We start from the raw sequence: 14553 nt of genomic DNA, 5'->3' as shown, positions 1-14553 counted from the left end.
CCTCAACCAGCAAGCAGCTGAGGAAAAAGTCATCACGACATTTAAAGAACATCTGATGTCGGCAGCGGCGCCAGCAGGTCGTATCAGCAGGTTCATGTCATTTCTGGGTCGGTGTTTCGGCATCACCCGCAGACAACAGTCGGTGTCTCCCCTGTAAAAACTGATATCAAAGTTACTCTTTAAATTGGCTAACAACAGACGATCAAACAAGCCAATTTATTTAACATCCAATGAGTCATTTTAAAAACCCCTGGGCTGGTCGCGGCAGATGGCCATCCCTCCCTGAGCCTGGTTCTGCCGGAAGTTTCTCCCTGTTAAAAGGGAGTTTTTCTTCCCCACTGTCGCCACATGCTTGCTCAGAGGGAATTGTCCAATTATCGGGGTTTTGTTTCTAGTCAGTAAATTAAACTGGCACTTTAAATTAATGATCAAATTTCAGAAAATCGAATAAAATTTTAAACGAAAAATCACACTCTGATTTCTGCTTGCATTCACTGTCCGTCGGACAAATGTATAAATATTCAGCTTAGACTGAACGCATGTCGAGTAGCTGTCATTCAGTCCAAACTGTTTTAGGTAGAAAATGCAGAGAACATCCTGTTGTAATATTTTTTAGTGAGATTTGATCCATGCAAAGTTGTACATTTAAATGAAATCATACAGTGAACATGAGATACACCTTCCTGTTTCAGCAGCCAAAACATTAAGCACAACTTTAATAGAAATAACTCCATTTAATAAAATAGATTGGAATAAGGTCATTACAAAAACAAAAGGAGCTTAGTTTTAAGCTTCATCTCTATTAAAATAATTTTAAACAGCGAGTGAGTTGTTTTGTTGATTTAAATTGATAAAAGAAAAAATCAATAAAATTTTAAAAAGATTATACTTTGATTTCTGGAGGTTTTCTTAAATGAGTGGCCAGTCTGTGGAACAAGAAATCCCCAAGAGAGAAAACATCCCAGCCTGAAGAAGCTGTGACCTCCGAGGAACAGAAACCTTCTGTGTAACATCAAGTTTGCAGAAAGCACAAGCACAGACACAGTCGTTCACACTGCTGCAGCTAAGCACAGTAAAATGTACTCAGACAACATCAACGCAGCCACTGTGGGCCCAGATGACTGCACCGTCCAGCTGCTGGGCAACATGGTCGCTCAGATGGTGCATCTGTGCCATGGCTGATTTTCCAGCATGAAATGTCCACGCTGTTGTGATCATCTCAGCAAGTCCATCAATTGCCTTTCACTCTTCTTTGTCCTTTCACTTGTGTCCTGTTTGTCAGCGTCCCATATAATTTCTTCAAAGTAAGTACCGTATATGATGCCAGTATTTTCCCACATTTTCTAGATGCTGTACCAGTACTGTGTTTAAAATGCCATCAAAAGCTCAATTAAGTGTTATTCTTATTCTTCTTTCTCACCTTTCTTTCTCTGTCTTCTTTCACTTTTTAAAGGTTGCCATGTTAAAAAAAAGATCTTGTGCTACCATGCGGTTTTGTATTGTTTTGGTAAATAAATAGTTTATAAAATATCACTAAATCTGTCATTTATTAATTTTAATATTGATTAGTGGTCATGTCTCACCTCTAGTCTTCTTGGTCTTAATTTCAGGTTTCTAGCATGTGTTGTATATATTTCAGGAGGTTGACTGGACCAAGCAGTCTTTTTGTTCCCGCTATGTACTGTTTAAAATCCAGAATAGGGAGGACTGTGTAGGTTTAAGTTTATTAGATTGATACATATGTACCAACAAGGCAGTGTACATCATAGTGTTTGTTTTCATTCAAAGGCTTTATGGCTTTTCCTATAATGCCTGGTGGGTCGGTCTCTAGTCAAAATGCCCGGGCCGATTTTTTGTCCCAGTCCAGCCCTAACGTTGGTTCTGGCTTACCCTTATACTGACCGCTCTACAATCACGTACAGGTGTGTTCCCAGTTAACCCAGGCACAAAACAACGAGGAGGAGGCGTGAGTAGTAGAGCAAGCGAGAGAGAGAGAAAGGAAAAGTACTGAATATGATGTCACTTATTTATGTGCGAGTAATGAAGACCATTAAAACATTACTGTTGGCCACATGTCGGCAAAGTTATGTGACATTAGTGATGTTTGCACTTTCAGCGTTAACTTGGTTTTAAAGCCTCTACTTCTAAATATATATATAGTTGACCTTAATCTTACAGAGAATGTGATGATTTTATGGATAATTAAAGTCAGTCATATATCCACAAACACAACAAGCTGAAAGTCAGTGATGCTGCTCGGTTTGCAGTCCTGAATATGACGGCACAAGCAGGATTCACTGCACTGTTAATGTTAGCTATGTTATATTGCTGCCTCTGTTCGGTGGTGTCGAGCCAAACGGACTTTAACGTGTGTTTGAACGAGCTGACGGTTCACTCGTTAAGCTGAAAGAAAGATGCTTTCATCACAGGAGTCACACATGTGTCCACTGGACCATCTGGGAACTCTTCTTGTTTAGCACTCGTAATAACACAAACACTAAATCCTCCTTCTCTTGTGCTGTTTTGTAGCAGTGTGTACACCTGAGACTGTCACCTGTCTGTCTGTCCTGCACTCTCTCTCTGTTTCTTTCTCTCTGATTGTGGAATAATTGATTGTGCGGGACCCACTGCTGCACATCATCTGTGAGGCTTTGCACCCCTGATGATCCACCAGGACAAACTCAGCAGTGTGTGAGGAAGAGGAGGAGGAAGAGCCAGCAGCAGCTGACAGATGGAGAGAATAGACCAGGGGTCTGCAACCTTTAACACCCAAAGAGCCATTTGGAGCCGGTTTCCACGCAAAAGAAAACACTGGGAGCCGCAAATCCTTTTTGAAATCTAAAATGAAGATAACACTGTATATATTGTTTTTTGTGCTTTGTGTGCACAACTAAAGTAAGTAAGTAAAGTTTATTTATTAAGCGCTTTTCACAGACAGGCAGTCACAAAGCGCTGTACACAAATATTAAAATAAACAATACAATCAATAGACATTATACACAATGTAAAAGATCAAATGTAAATAATGTAAAGAATATAAAATACGTAGATCAACAAAAGGCTTGTTTGAACAGAAACGTTTTTAACTGCTTTTTAAAAGAATCCACAGAGCAACTAAGGTGTGTTGCTTATGTAATCCAGGAAGTGCTACAGAGAAAACTACATTTTATTTATGTAATTAACACATTTTGAACTCTTAAAGAAATATAACAAAAGGAAAGACACCCAGCTGAACTAAAATGATCCATGTAGCAAACAAAAACTGTTGTGAGCCGCCACCCTTTTAAAAAGTAATTGGAAAAAAAGCACTATGCCGCTAAAAAAAAAAAAACATATTTGCAAAATTCTGCCTAAATATCTATTTTACCTTGTTAATGTGTGTGGCGGGGCGTGGTCTTTTTGTAGTGCCGCTGCAGGGGAGTCGGACACACCTGAGCGGCACCCGCAATCACGCCTCACCGCCTTAAAGTCTGTGCTCTCTCTGCTGTTGTGTTGTCGGGCTGTGAGCTGAAAAGCTACAGCCGGCTGTATGCGTACAGCAACCGTGTGTGACAAGTGGTCAATAAAGAGATGCTGAAAAGCGTGTTCATGCAAACATCGTCGGGTCTGCCGTGATATGTTTACAATGAGACTTCTGGTCCCAAACCTCGGCGCACAGCGTCTGCAAATCGGGGCTTTCATCGTTACGCAGGACTGTAAGCTGTCATCTGTGAGGCGTGAGCGGTGTTTGTTTTTTAACATAGTTCACGGTGAAGAACAGCTGCTGACATAATGTGGATCCGAAGATCCATAATTGGCCTACCTGGGGTTGAAAGTCTCGATAAATGCACAGCGTTTCGGCGGGTACACCCGCTTCCCCGAGTGTGACGCTTATTTTGAGCGATGAAAAAAATAATAAGATATAATTTTATTTTTATATTTCAAAATCACAATAATCTACCAATTTAGAACTACAAGTTTTTTAAAAAAGAACTAAACACAAATAAAATGCACTTCAGCTAAATACTTCTTCTATTTTCCCAAACCACCCGGAGCCGCAAAATAAGGACTAAAGAGCCGCATGCGGCTCCGGAGCCGCGGGTTGCCGACCCCTGGAATAGACAGACTGTTCCCTGTTTGTGAAGGACTGCTAGAGAAGTTTAAAATAACTAATTGTCTGTCCTGAATCAGTCTTATTAGGTAATGTTCAAATAATGTTATCATTCCAGTGTTTTCAGTGTGGGAGAAAGTACTCAGGGCCTTCAAGTTACACACTATGAAAGACAACAACAAGTTTAATATTCAGTACGCACCGTACGTAGTACATGTACTGCGCGTACTACGAAGCGTGCAGCCACTAAATTGGGACACAGCCTGTGTGTGTGTGTGTGTGTGTGTGTGTGTGTGTGTGAGAGAGAGAGAGAGAGACCTCTTTTTTTTTCTCGCAGCATCTCATTGTAGGATATAAATTGAATATATTCAGACTGGTTGACTGGCATAGATCCTGTGTGTCTCTGTGCATTTGAGTTTCCATATATGTCCATATTTGTAATTGTGTGTATCTGTTGGCTGGTCTTTCTTGTTTGTTTGTATTTTTTTTAAAATTTCTGCCAATTTTTCTCAGGTGAGCGAGAAGTAGTTTTGAGGGAACTTAACCATGTTCAGCTTTTTTTTCAGCTGGTCATTTTGCTTTTCCAATATTTCTGCTCAAGTTATTACTTTTCAGCTAAATTATAATATTTCTGTTACTATGTTGCATTTCTACTAAGTTATACCATTATACTACTTTATATTAAGTTGTACTCTTACACCATTTCTTCCAAGTTGTAATGTTGTGCCAAATATTACCATTTCTGTTGTATTACAATACCTCTGCCATGTTGTACTATTTCTGTCAAGTTACTATGTTTCTACCTAAGTAACTCAATTTCTGCAAAGTTCTTATATTTTTGCTAAGTTGTTATTCACCTGCAAAGTTATTACAATTTCAACAACTTTTCAAATACTGACTTCAGCTTCTTCAGCTGTTTTCTGCTTTTTTCAGCAGTTTCCAGCGAACAGCTTCAGCTTTACAGCATCCACACAGCGTTTTCGCAGGAAATGCAAATTTTTCTAGTTGGTTTTTGAGGCCCTGTCCTAGAAAACTGACTCCTTCTGCTGCCCTCCTGACTCGCTGCCTCCAGCTGTAATTGCATTCGGATGTAACCCTGATGTGGAGCCCAGTCCTTCTGATAAGGCGCTGGCTGGCCCAGATAAGAACTGCCTGTCTGTTTTGGCGGTTTGAGAGTAATTGCACGCTTGCCGGATTGCTCGGACACATTTGCCAACAGACGGCAGGGAAAGTTAAACCAAAACATGTTTAATCCTCCCGTCTGGACCCCACCGTGTGTTCAGTACAAGCATCAACATAAGTCTGGTACAGCTTTTTAGAGAACCGGCTCTTTCGGCTCCGAACCGGCTCTTCAGGTTGTTTTTTGCTTTAATTAATTTATTATTAACAATAATATAAATTTATGCACAAAAGGAATTACTAATGTGAAAAACATACGTGGTTCTAATTATATATGTTTATATATAAATATATGCGGTGGCCCCTAGAGACAAAGCACGTACAAACTCCAAAGCACATTTCTAGCGTTAACTGACCTTCCAAAACAGAGCTACCTAGATCACTTAAATTACACAATTGCAAAAATATGTGTATTATTTGTGTATTTATGCACAAGCACTCATATATATTCAAATAATTTTAAAAAAATGTTCATTTACCTGTTACTACCACACACCAAATCCGGTTGTTGGTACTTCCTGGCTTGTGTAGCCACTAGGAAACAAGGCTCAACACTGCCCCTAGCATCCTGGAGCACTTCTGTTGTCTTTTGTACGTGTTTTGAGTTTTTATGTGCTTCGGAGTTTGTACATATTTTCGAGTTTGTTTTTACCGGGGGGGGGGGGATGTGCTGGAAAAGCTTGAAAAGGGACTCTGAAAGTGCTTAAAAAGTGCTTGAATTTGACCCTGAAAAAGGCGCATGAACCCTGTTGATTAAACCATGGTGCTTTAAAATGCTTTAAAGTGATGGTGTTTTATGTTTTCTCTCATGTACAGTGTGACCCATTTATTTAGGTAGTTTAAGTGTAATTAGTAGTTACATGGAGATGCTGTATTTTCTGCAGTTCCTGCTTTCACTGAAGCTTTTGATTATTTCTTTGATTCTCAGTGCTCAGGCTATTGCCTCCTTCCACTCTCTATGTAATAACTATCAGATTTTTATTTTTCCATTTGCAGTACTTGCCATTTCCTTGAACATAGTGTGATTTGCTGGGTCTGTGTGTGTATATTTGAACTCTGTGTGTTTCTGGCAGGTGTTTGGCCACGGGAAAGCTAACGGGGAACCTACGTGGGCCCTGCTGCTGACAGCTCTGATAGCTGAGCTGGGGATTCTCATCGCATCTCTGGACATGGTGGCTCCTGTTCTGACAATGTAAGATGCAGTTATGTCACATGCATATGCATGTGTACGTGCACACTTAGTGTCTTCCCTCATTAGTGATGTGTCGGTTGTGAACGAAACGGCTCTTACAGCCAAATCTTTGAAGTGAACGACGCGAGCTGGTTCCTTATCGCCAGCCGTGGGGTTTTTTCTCCTTTCCTTCTCTCACCCTCTCTCTCGCACTTTTTTTCCGCTTCACTCCTCACGCGAGCCTTGTGCTTTGCGCTGGGGGGAGGGGCGGTAGTTACACTCTCAGTAGCACAGGAACAGGGTGGGAGGGAAAGAGAGAGAAAGAGAGCCAGGAACAACACGTCACATTAGAAAGGTATAGTAATCATCCACAGCTATTTTCAGTTGCGATGATAAAGGGGTCAGAAAGTTTATTCATGCAGGCCCATATGACAGAGAATGTGCATCTTCTTTTTGTTTTCATATTTTAACTTATATTTAATTGTGTTGTGGTTTGCAGTGTTTTGTGTTGTTTCACTTTAAATTTGTTTAAAAGGAAAAAGCTGGAAATTTAAATAGTTAAAAGTTGAAATGTAAATAGTTGGTTTTTGTATTATATGATTTATTTATTACATCTTATGTGGAGTGAATAAATAAAAGTATATTTACGAACTCCAAAACACGTAAAAACTCAGAAACACGTACAGGACACAACAGTAGTGCTCCAGGATGCTAGGGACAGCGTTGAGCTTTTGTTACCTAGTGGCTACACAAGCCAGGAAGTACCAACGACCGGATTTGATGTGTGGTAGTAACAGGTAAATGAACATTTTTTTATATATATATGAGTGCTTGTGTAGAAATGATCTAGGTAGCTCTGTTTTGGAAGTTCAGTTAACGTTAGAAACGTGCTTTGGAGTTTGTATGTGCTTTGTCTCTAGGGGCCACCGTATGTATTTACATATAAACATATATAAATAAAACCACGGGTTTTTTTGTTTTGTTTTTTTTCCTTTTGTGCATAATTTTATATTGTTGTTAATAATAAATTGATTAAAGCAACAAAACAACCTGAAGAGCCAGTTGGGAGCCGAAAGAGCCGGCTCTTTTTAGTGAGCCGAGCCGAAAGAGCCGGTTCTCTAAAAAGAGCCGGAAATCCCATCACTATTCAAGTCCTCCTGGTACGACTCAGTTTTCTCTCTCCTCCTGTCTGTGTGAGTGTTTGTGAGTCTGCACACCTCTGCTTGCAGGAGTACGATTCCTTTGTGTTTCCCACCCCTCGTTCCTGTGCACCTGGAGCCTGATGGGCACACTTATGGGTCATCATCCTGCTGCTTCTACTTAAAATGGAAAACCATTAGTCAACGCCTGATCGTTGGGCTCACACTGTTAGTGTAGCCGACTCCTTATTTCTCTACATATGACCTGCTTTTGCTTTGTGACTGCAGGTTTCCTGTTTCCTTCTGTGCAGGATAACTTGAGGCGTTTCTGGGAGAGGTTTGTGAGAGAGGATCTGTTGAAGGTAAATCCTCCACATTGTACTTTTCAGCAAATTATTGTTCCCATTCATGTTGTTGATACTCTACAGTAATAGGGTGTGACATAAAACTGTTGTTTCAAATATATACAGTATCTCTATGTGAAGAAATTCATGCAACAAACTCATTTCGGTCAATCTTAATGGCGCACACATGCAGGACAGAACAGAGAAATATTTACAAATTTGGTATTTACACTCTTTTGTAGTTAGTGTTTAACGTTAAAAGTTAATTTATATTAGACTTTTTTTTTTACTTTGTTCAGTCTTCAGTGTCACATAAAAAGCAGTTGTTCAGTTATTGTGAAGGAGAAAAAAACACACTGAAACTGTCTCAGTCTTTATTACCAGAAAGTACAAACTGAAAAATAAACACAAAAAATAAAAAGCTCAAATTAAAACATTTTCCAACTGTTTAAAACATCCTGTGAATTCAATACCAGACTTTAAATTCACCTGCCAGCTGGAGCCTTTCTGTGTAGAGTTTACATGTTCTCTCCACATTTATCTGGTACCTGGAGTATCTTCAGACAGTCCAAAGGAAATTAGGCTGCTGTAAAGGTCCCGGGTCTTTTGTCCTGTGTTTTGTGTTTTTCTTTTGGCCTTACAAGTTCTGTTTTTGTTAAATATCCTCAGTTTGTTTCTGAGGTTGCTCCTGGTTTAGGTTTGCACTGTTGTTTCTTTCTGCTTGGTTTGTTGTTAGTTTAGTGCACTTTGAGTTTTGTCTTGATTCTGTCTCCTTTTGTAATTGTAGTTCATCCCCTGAGTTTGTTTTTCCTGCCCTCTTGTGTTCTTTGGTGTATATTAGAAATATCCTGTCTCAGAGTGACGCTGGAAAACTAGTTCATGCATGTGTTACTTCTAGGCTGGACTACTGTAATTCATTACTATCAGGATGGCCTAAAAACTCTCAGAAAAGCCTTCAGTTAATCCAAAATGCTGCAGCAAGAGTACTGACAGGGACTAGAAAGAGAGAGCATATTTCTCCTATAATGGTCTCACTTCATCATCACTTTGTATTGTCTCTTGTCCTGTCTTTGTGTATCGTACATAGATATAGTTAGTAGTAGCACCTTTTTATCTTTTTAATTTTATTTAAATTTAGTGAGTTATTATTTATTTGCAATTTCTAGTTTCATATCTCTTGGAGACATGTTTTTTATATTCATATAAATGCACCATGGGGGGCTTGGGGTGAAACGGCATTGCGATATGCCGTATACTGTGTATATTGTTGTATTGACAATAAAGACCTTGAATGTTGAATCTTTTCAGGCCCCTCTTCTGTGGAACCAGCTTCCAGTTTGGATTCGGGAGACAGACACTATCTCTACTTTTAAGATTAGACTTAAAACTTTCCTTTTTGCTAAAGCATATAGTTAGGGCTGGACCAGGTGACCCTGAATCCTCCCTTAGTTATGCTGCAATAGGTGCATGTTTCTGGGGGATTCCCATGATGCAGTGAGTATTTCTTCTTCAGTCACCTTTCTCACTCACTATGTGTTTATACACCTTTCTGCATTGAATCATTACTTATTAGTAAGTAAGTTGTAAAATTTATTTATATAGCACTTTAAGAGTATTACAAAGTGCTTCACATGAGACTATAAAAGCATATGAAATAAAACAACATATTACACATAAACATTACCCAAATGCCTGTCTAAACAGATGTGTTTTAAGTTGTTTTTAACCTCCTAGGACCTGGCATCCACATATGTGGACATCACATTTTCGGTTGTCTAGACCAAAATACAAAATTTTGCTCTACAAAGGCCTGATATCCACTTACGAGGACATTATACTGCTACTGTTCTATCAAAATTAAAACAAATGTCCTCATATGTGGATCTCATTTTTCTCAGAAACAAAAATCAGGCAAAAAAAAAAAAATCTGCTAATTCTTTGTCCCAATCAGCCCAAATAGCAAAGAAAAATTAAAAAAAGCATGCCATGAAAGAGTTCGGGTCTTAGGAGGTTAAAAGAAGCCACAGAGGTGATGCTGGGTAGCGAGGGAGCTAAACTGTTCCACAATATTGGAGCTAGAGTTTGAAAAGCGCAATCCCCCTTTGTTTTCAAACAGGTCTGTGGAATAGTAAGAAGACCACTATCAGTGGATCTGGCATATGGCTGGTGCTCCCTCAGCCTGGTTGTACTGGAGGGTTCTTCCTTTTAAAAGGGAGTTTTTCCTTCCCACTGTTGCCAAAGCACATGCTCATCAGAGGTCATATGACTGTTGTTTTTTTTTCTCTGTATTTTTCTCTCTTCCACATCGAAAGGATCCAGTGAAAGTAGTTCTGGCATGTGACAAGGATTCCACCTGGGCGTCTCCCAGGTGAGGTGTACTGGCTGTGTCCAACCAGGAGGAGGCCCTGGATCAGACCCAGGACCTGATGGAGTTCCCCTGGATAAGCTGGAGGAGGTGGCTGTGGAGAGGGAGGTCTGGAGTTCTCTGCTTAGGCTGCTTCTCCCACAACCTGGCCACAGATAAATGAAATAAGTAGACTAAATATAGCTTTTTATTCTAAAGAATGTGGTTGTTTCCTTGCAGGACACCAGGAGAGATGAGCATATCCAGCCCACATCTGCAGCAACTGTACTTAAGGGAAGTTGGGACAATGTTAAAGACTTTCTCCACGCAATTGCACTTGGATTAGCTAAATTCATGACAGGCATTCAAGCAGTAATGTCTGGACTGACAACCAAACATACCAAGCTTCTGTGGTTGAGCCAGAGACTGCACTTGTGGATGAACAATACAATCATATTATATTTATTATATCAGTAATGTAACTTGCAACAAAAAGTTATGGGAAGCTTAAACTTAGTTTCAGAATAATTAAATCTGAGACTGGTACAGTTAGCAAAGTGTGATCCACTGAACAAAGTGAGGAAGCTGATCCACTTTGACATGTCTGTTGTGAAAAGACTTTATTGGATTCCTACATCCAGGTAGGTCTGGATAGCTGCTTGTCCCTTAAAAAATAATTCTTCATTTAAAACCTGCATTTTGTATACACTCAGATCTTGGTCTATTATTAAAAGTGTGATATTTAACAACAACAACAAATATATATTAATATTATATTTTATAATATTTTTTAAGTCTACGTAAATATCACATCATCATCAACCCGTCCCTTCATCTGGTTTTGTTGACTGTGGAGAACAGTGCACATGGAGACTCTCCTGTTTCCTGACTTCTGTCTCTGAAAACAGAGAAGAAGATTTCATGATTTGGAGGATATAGCATCAACTGAAATCATTTCCATTAATGGTGAAAAAGAACAGTAAAAGCAGTGAGTTTGTTTCTTAGACATGAGAGGACGGTCTCTCTCACCTCTTGGCTGCACTGCCTCTGTTAAATCTAACAGCAGTGTACTCAGTAACTTCCTGTTCCTGCATTTGTCTGTGAGGCTGAGCTGCTCTGATGTTGGAGTAGAGAGGATCTGCCTGGTTATTGGAGAAGTGGATGCTGGTGTACTGAAGATCATCCTGCTCCTCTGGCTGTCTCTGGTCAGGTAAACACTGTATAGGAAAAGAGATCTCAGCTACAAATGTGATCAAATGTATTTGAGTTAAAGAACAACAGCAAAGAAGGATTTGGGAGTCTACCAGGAAGTTTAAAACCACAATGTTGGTTATTTGTACAACACTGATGTGACTGTTTTCACCTGTTCTCTGTTGTTGGCTCTGTCTTCAGATTTAACAGGTTCCTTGGACATCCTCTTTTTTCTGGTTGGGACAATTAATGTTGAACAAAATAATGACATTCATAAACTCATCAAACTTTATCTTGTAAACAATAATGTAACAGATCTGCTCACTGAATCCACAGGAAGACAGAGAAGAATATGACAGGCAGGAGAACAGCAGCAGTTACTCCAGCAGCTTCTAATGTTCCTGCTCCTGTGGAAACAAAGATCAAAATAAAACACTGACAGTTAAGTTAGCATTACAACAACTGAGCACAGAGTCGATTCAGGCACGACATCAAGTCAAGTTAAGCCACAACATTGTAGAATAAATGTTACTGTGCCTGGAATTTTAGATAATTGTACTCTTTGTAAAACTGTACAGGAGCTTGTTCATGCATGAATAGTCAGCAAAATAAGCTACTGTAAGACTTGAGTTCACTGAAACTCATGTAATGCTTTCCTTATTTTATGGCCTCAATTATCTGATTGTAACATAAAGTAGAGTTACTGCAGGTTAGAACAGTTAAAGCGGTGCTCTGATCACTGATGTACTGGCATATAGTTAGAGTTAGACAACTTAGATTAGTCCTTCAGCACAATGAGTTAACTGGTGCCATCCCAGCATTGAAAATTTGAGCAGTCAATGAACAAAGTTTTAGGAAGACATATCCTCCTCCAGACTCCTGCTACACCACTGCTGATGTCAGAAGTTCATGTGAGAAAAACAGAAACATTACAATTAAATTTGAAGTTAAACCAGCATCACTTCCTGAGTACAGAAAGTAACACTAAGAATGTAGAGTCATATATCATATGTCAACGACTGCTACAAAAGTACAGAACAGTACTGCTGCAGTTTCAGCAGCTTTCAGTTGTAACTTTGTCTACATGTTTAACTTCTACTATTAACCTCTGAGCTCATGCAGTGAGGAGGATACTTTGTGAAGAAAGGCCATCAGTCAAGTGTAAGTTAAAGTCAAACACTGCCAGAAGAACCCAACAATGCAGCCAAAGCTCTTCCTCAGAGCAACAGATGTTCTGTATACAGAAAAGCAACACATCAGATTTATATCACCAACAATGAAGAGGACAAAATTCTAGGATGTAAAAATGTGGAGAGTGTGATCTTTGAAGTGACCGAGCAGCTTCCAGCTGTTGGATGAGCTATCCTCCTCACTGCCATCATCATTAAATCCACATGAGCTGAATGTCATTGATTACCTGCTACAACAGTCAGCTGTAAGGTGGAGTTATGAGTCCCTCTATTGTTGTGGGCCACACAGTAATAACTCCCACTGTGCTCAGGTCTGATGTTGCTGATGGTGAAGTTGTGTCCTGATGTTCTAGAGGAGTCTTCATCCTCCTTGTACCAGGTGTAATTAGCTGCTGGGTTAGCATCACTGCTACAGGTCAGAGTCACTGAACTGCCCTCCACTATCTCAGCAGAGGGACTCACTGACACAGAGGGAAGCTCTGGAGCATCTGGAGGAGGAAACATGAACATATTTACAAACTGTGGTTGGATTTTTAGAGCAAAAAATATTTTAAATGTACAAGACTTTGTCAATGGAAAATTGTACTTAGTAGTCAGTATAAACTTTGAATGATATAAGCCTGCGATGATAGAATACTGCATGGTGACTTTTTGATGACTCGGACTGTTGTTTGTTACAAGACTTGTTCTGTGTTCTGTTATCATGCAGGGAAGGAGCAGTTCCTTCCAGCGATAAATAAGAGCTGAACAAGTAGTTTCACTCCCTACCGGGAAGAGGAGCCGCTCCCCGCTCACACACCCACACACACATACACATACATACACATCATCCACATTCCACTGTCATGAACAAACGCACTTACTGTTGTATGACCCTTGTATATAAATAAAGACCAGAGCAGAAACAGAGTGCGAGTCCTTGAGCCTCACTCTCGGGTGTGAGCGCTCTGTGACTGCCCTTGCAAGTAAAAACTGCAACGTGTGTGTTTCTACTCTCTGATTCTCAGCTGAAGAAGTGTCTTTAGAATACATCTCTTGACAGACTTCAAACACACAGCGAGAAATGAAGCCTCATTTCCTGCTGAGGCTCCACTTATCACCAAATCAGACGCTGCTAAGTTTTTTTTCACACTTTTCATTTCTCAAACTGCAGGTGGTGATAAAAAAATATGTGAACTGGAGCTGGAAGAATAGTCCTCTCATATGTTTGACTTTCCCTTTCCAAATTTTGGAAATTCATCAAACAAGAATATGTCTGGAACGTGTTGGCAAAACTGGAATAATGTCTCTGATTGACCAATCATGATGAGAGCTGAGTCTTTATTGTTATCTTTATGGAAAATAAATAATAAGTGATTAATATACTGCATAGGTTAAGCTAAATGATGAGTGTATTTGATACATTATGTTCTTTATATTTCATGTTTAAAAAGCACAAATTATTATTCCTGACTGATGATGTTGGTAAGCTGAGTGAAATCGATATAAAGAGTAAAGGTTATATTCAATTTAATTCTATATAAATTCAATTCAATTTTATTTATACAGCAACCAAATTCCAACAACAGCTGCCTCAAGGTGCTTTATATTGTAAGGTAGACCCTGCAACCAGGTCTTCCCATTAACACCTGACCTGTCCAGAGGTTCAGTCAATGAGCTCGTCAATAGCTTCAATGCTAAAATGTTAAATGTAATGGACACCATTGCTCCCATTAAGGTGAAGGTTATCTCTGGAAGGAAGAAGTCTCCATGGAGAAACTCCACACTGGTGAAAAATGAAAAAAGAGAGTGTAGGAAAGCTGAGCGCAGATGGAGAAAAACAAACCTCCAGGTTCATTATGACATCTATAAAGAGAAACTTCACAATTATAATTTACAACTGAGGAGTGCAAGGAGGTCGTACTT

The 14553-nt window shown here is 39.6% G+C and overlaps 1 protein-coding gene across 1 annotated transcript; it reads right to left on the bottom strand.

Moving 5' to 3' along the window:
• Window positions 1–11053: 11053 nt before the first annotated feature.
• Window positions 11054–13568, bottom strand: LOC109200704 (sialic acid-binding Ig-like lectin 12). Its single transcript, XM_019356291.2, has 5 exons — window positions 12876–13568; window positions 11784–11865; window positions 11631–11691; window positions 11297–11484; window positions 11054–11165 (listed from the first exon to the last, which is right to left on the bottom strand). The coding sequence occupies exons 1-5, from the start codon at window positions 13351–13353 to the stop codon at window positions 11099–11101; spliced, it is 876 nt and encodes a 291-aa protein (XP_019211836.1). The 5' UTR covers window positions 13354–13568; the 3' UTR covers window positions 11054–11098.
• Between the last annotated feature and the right edge of the window lie 985 nt (window positions 13569–14553).

Source organism: Oreochromis niloticus, unplaced genomic scaffold (genome assembly GCF_001858045.2).
Source record: "Oreochromis niloticus isolate F11D_XX unplaced genomic scaffold, O_niloticus_UMD_NMBU tig00007421_pilon, whole genome shotgun sequence".
NCBI classification, from domain to species: Eukaryota; Metazoa; Chordata; class Actinopteri; order Cichliformes; family Cichlidae; genus Oreochromis; species Oreochromis niloticus.
Note: the sequence above shows the minus strand (reverse complement) of the source record. Positions and strands in the feature narration are given on the sequence as shown.

Coding starts and splice junctions, on each gene's coding strand:
- LOC109200704 (XM_019356291.2), bottom strand. CDS start 13,353: ATGATAACAGAACACAGAACAAGTCTTGTAACAAACAACAGTCCGAGT. Junction 11,485..11,630: donor GAGCCAACAACAGAGAACAG/GTGAAAACAGTC, acceptor TTTCCTATACAG/TGTTTACCTGACCAGAGACA. Junction 11,166..11,296: donor AGAGGCAGTGCAGCCAAGAG/GTGAGAGAGACC, acceptor CTCTGTTTTCAG/AGACAGAAGTCAGGAAACAG.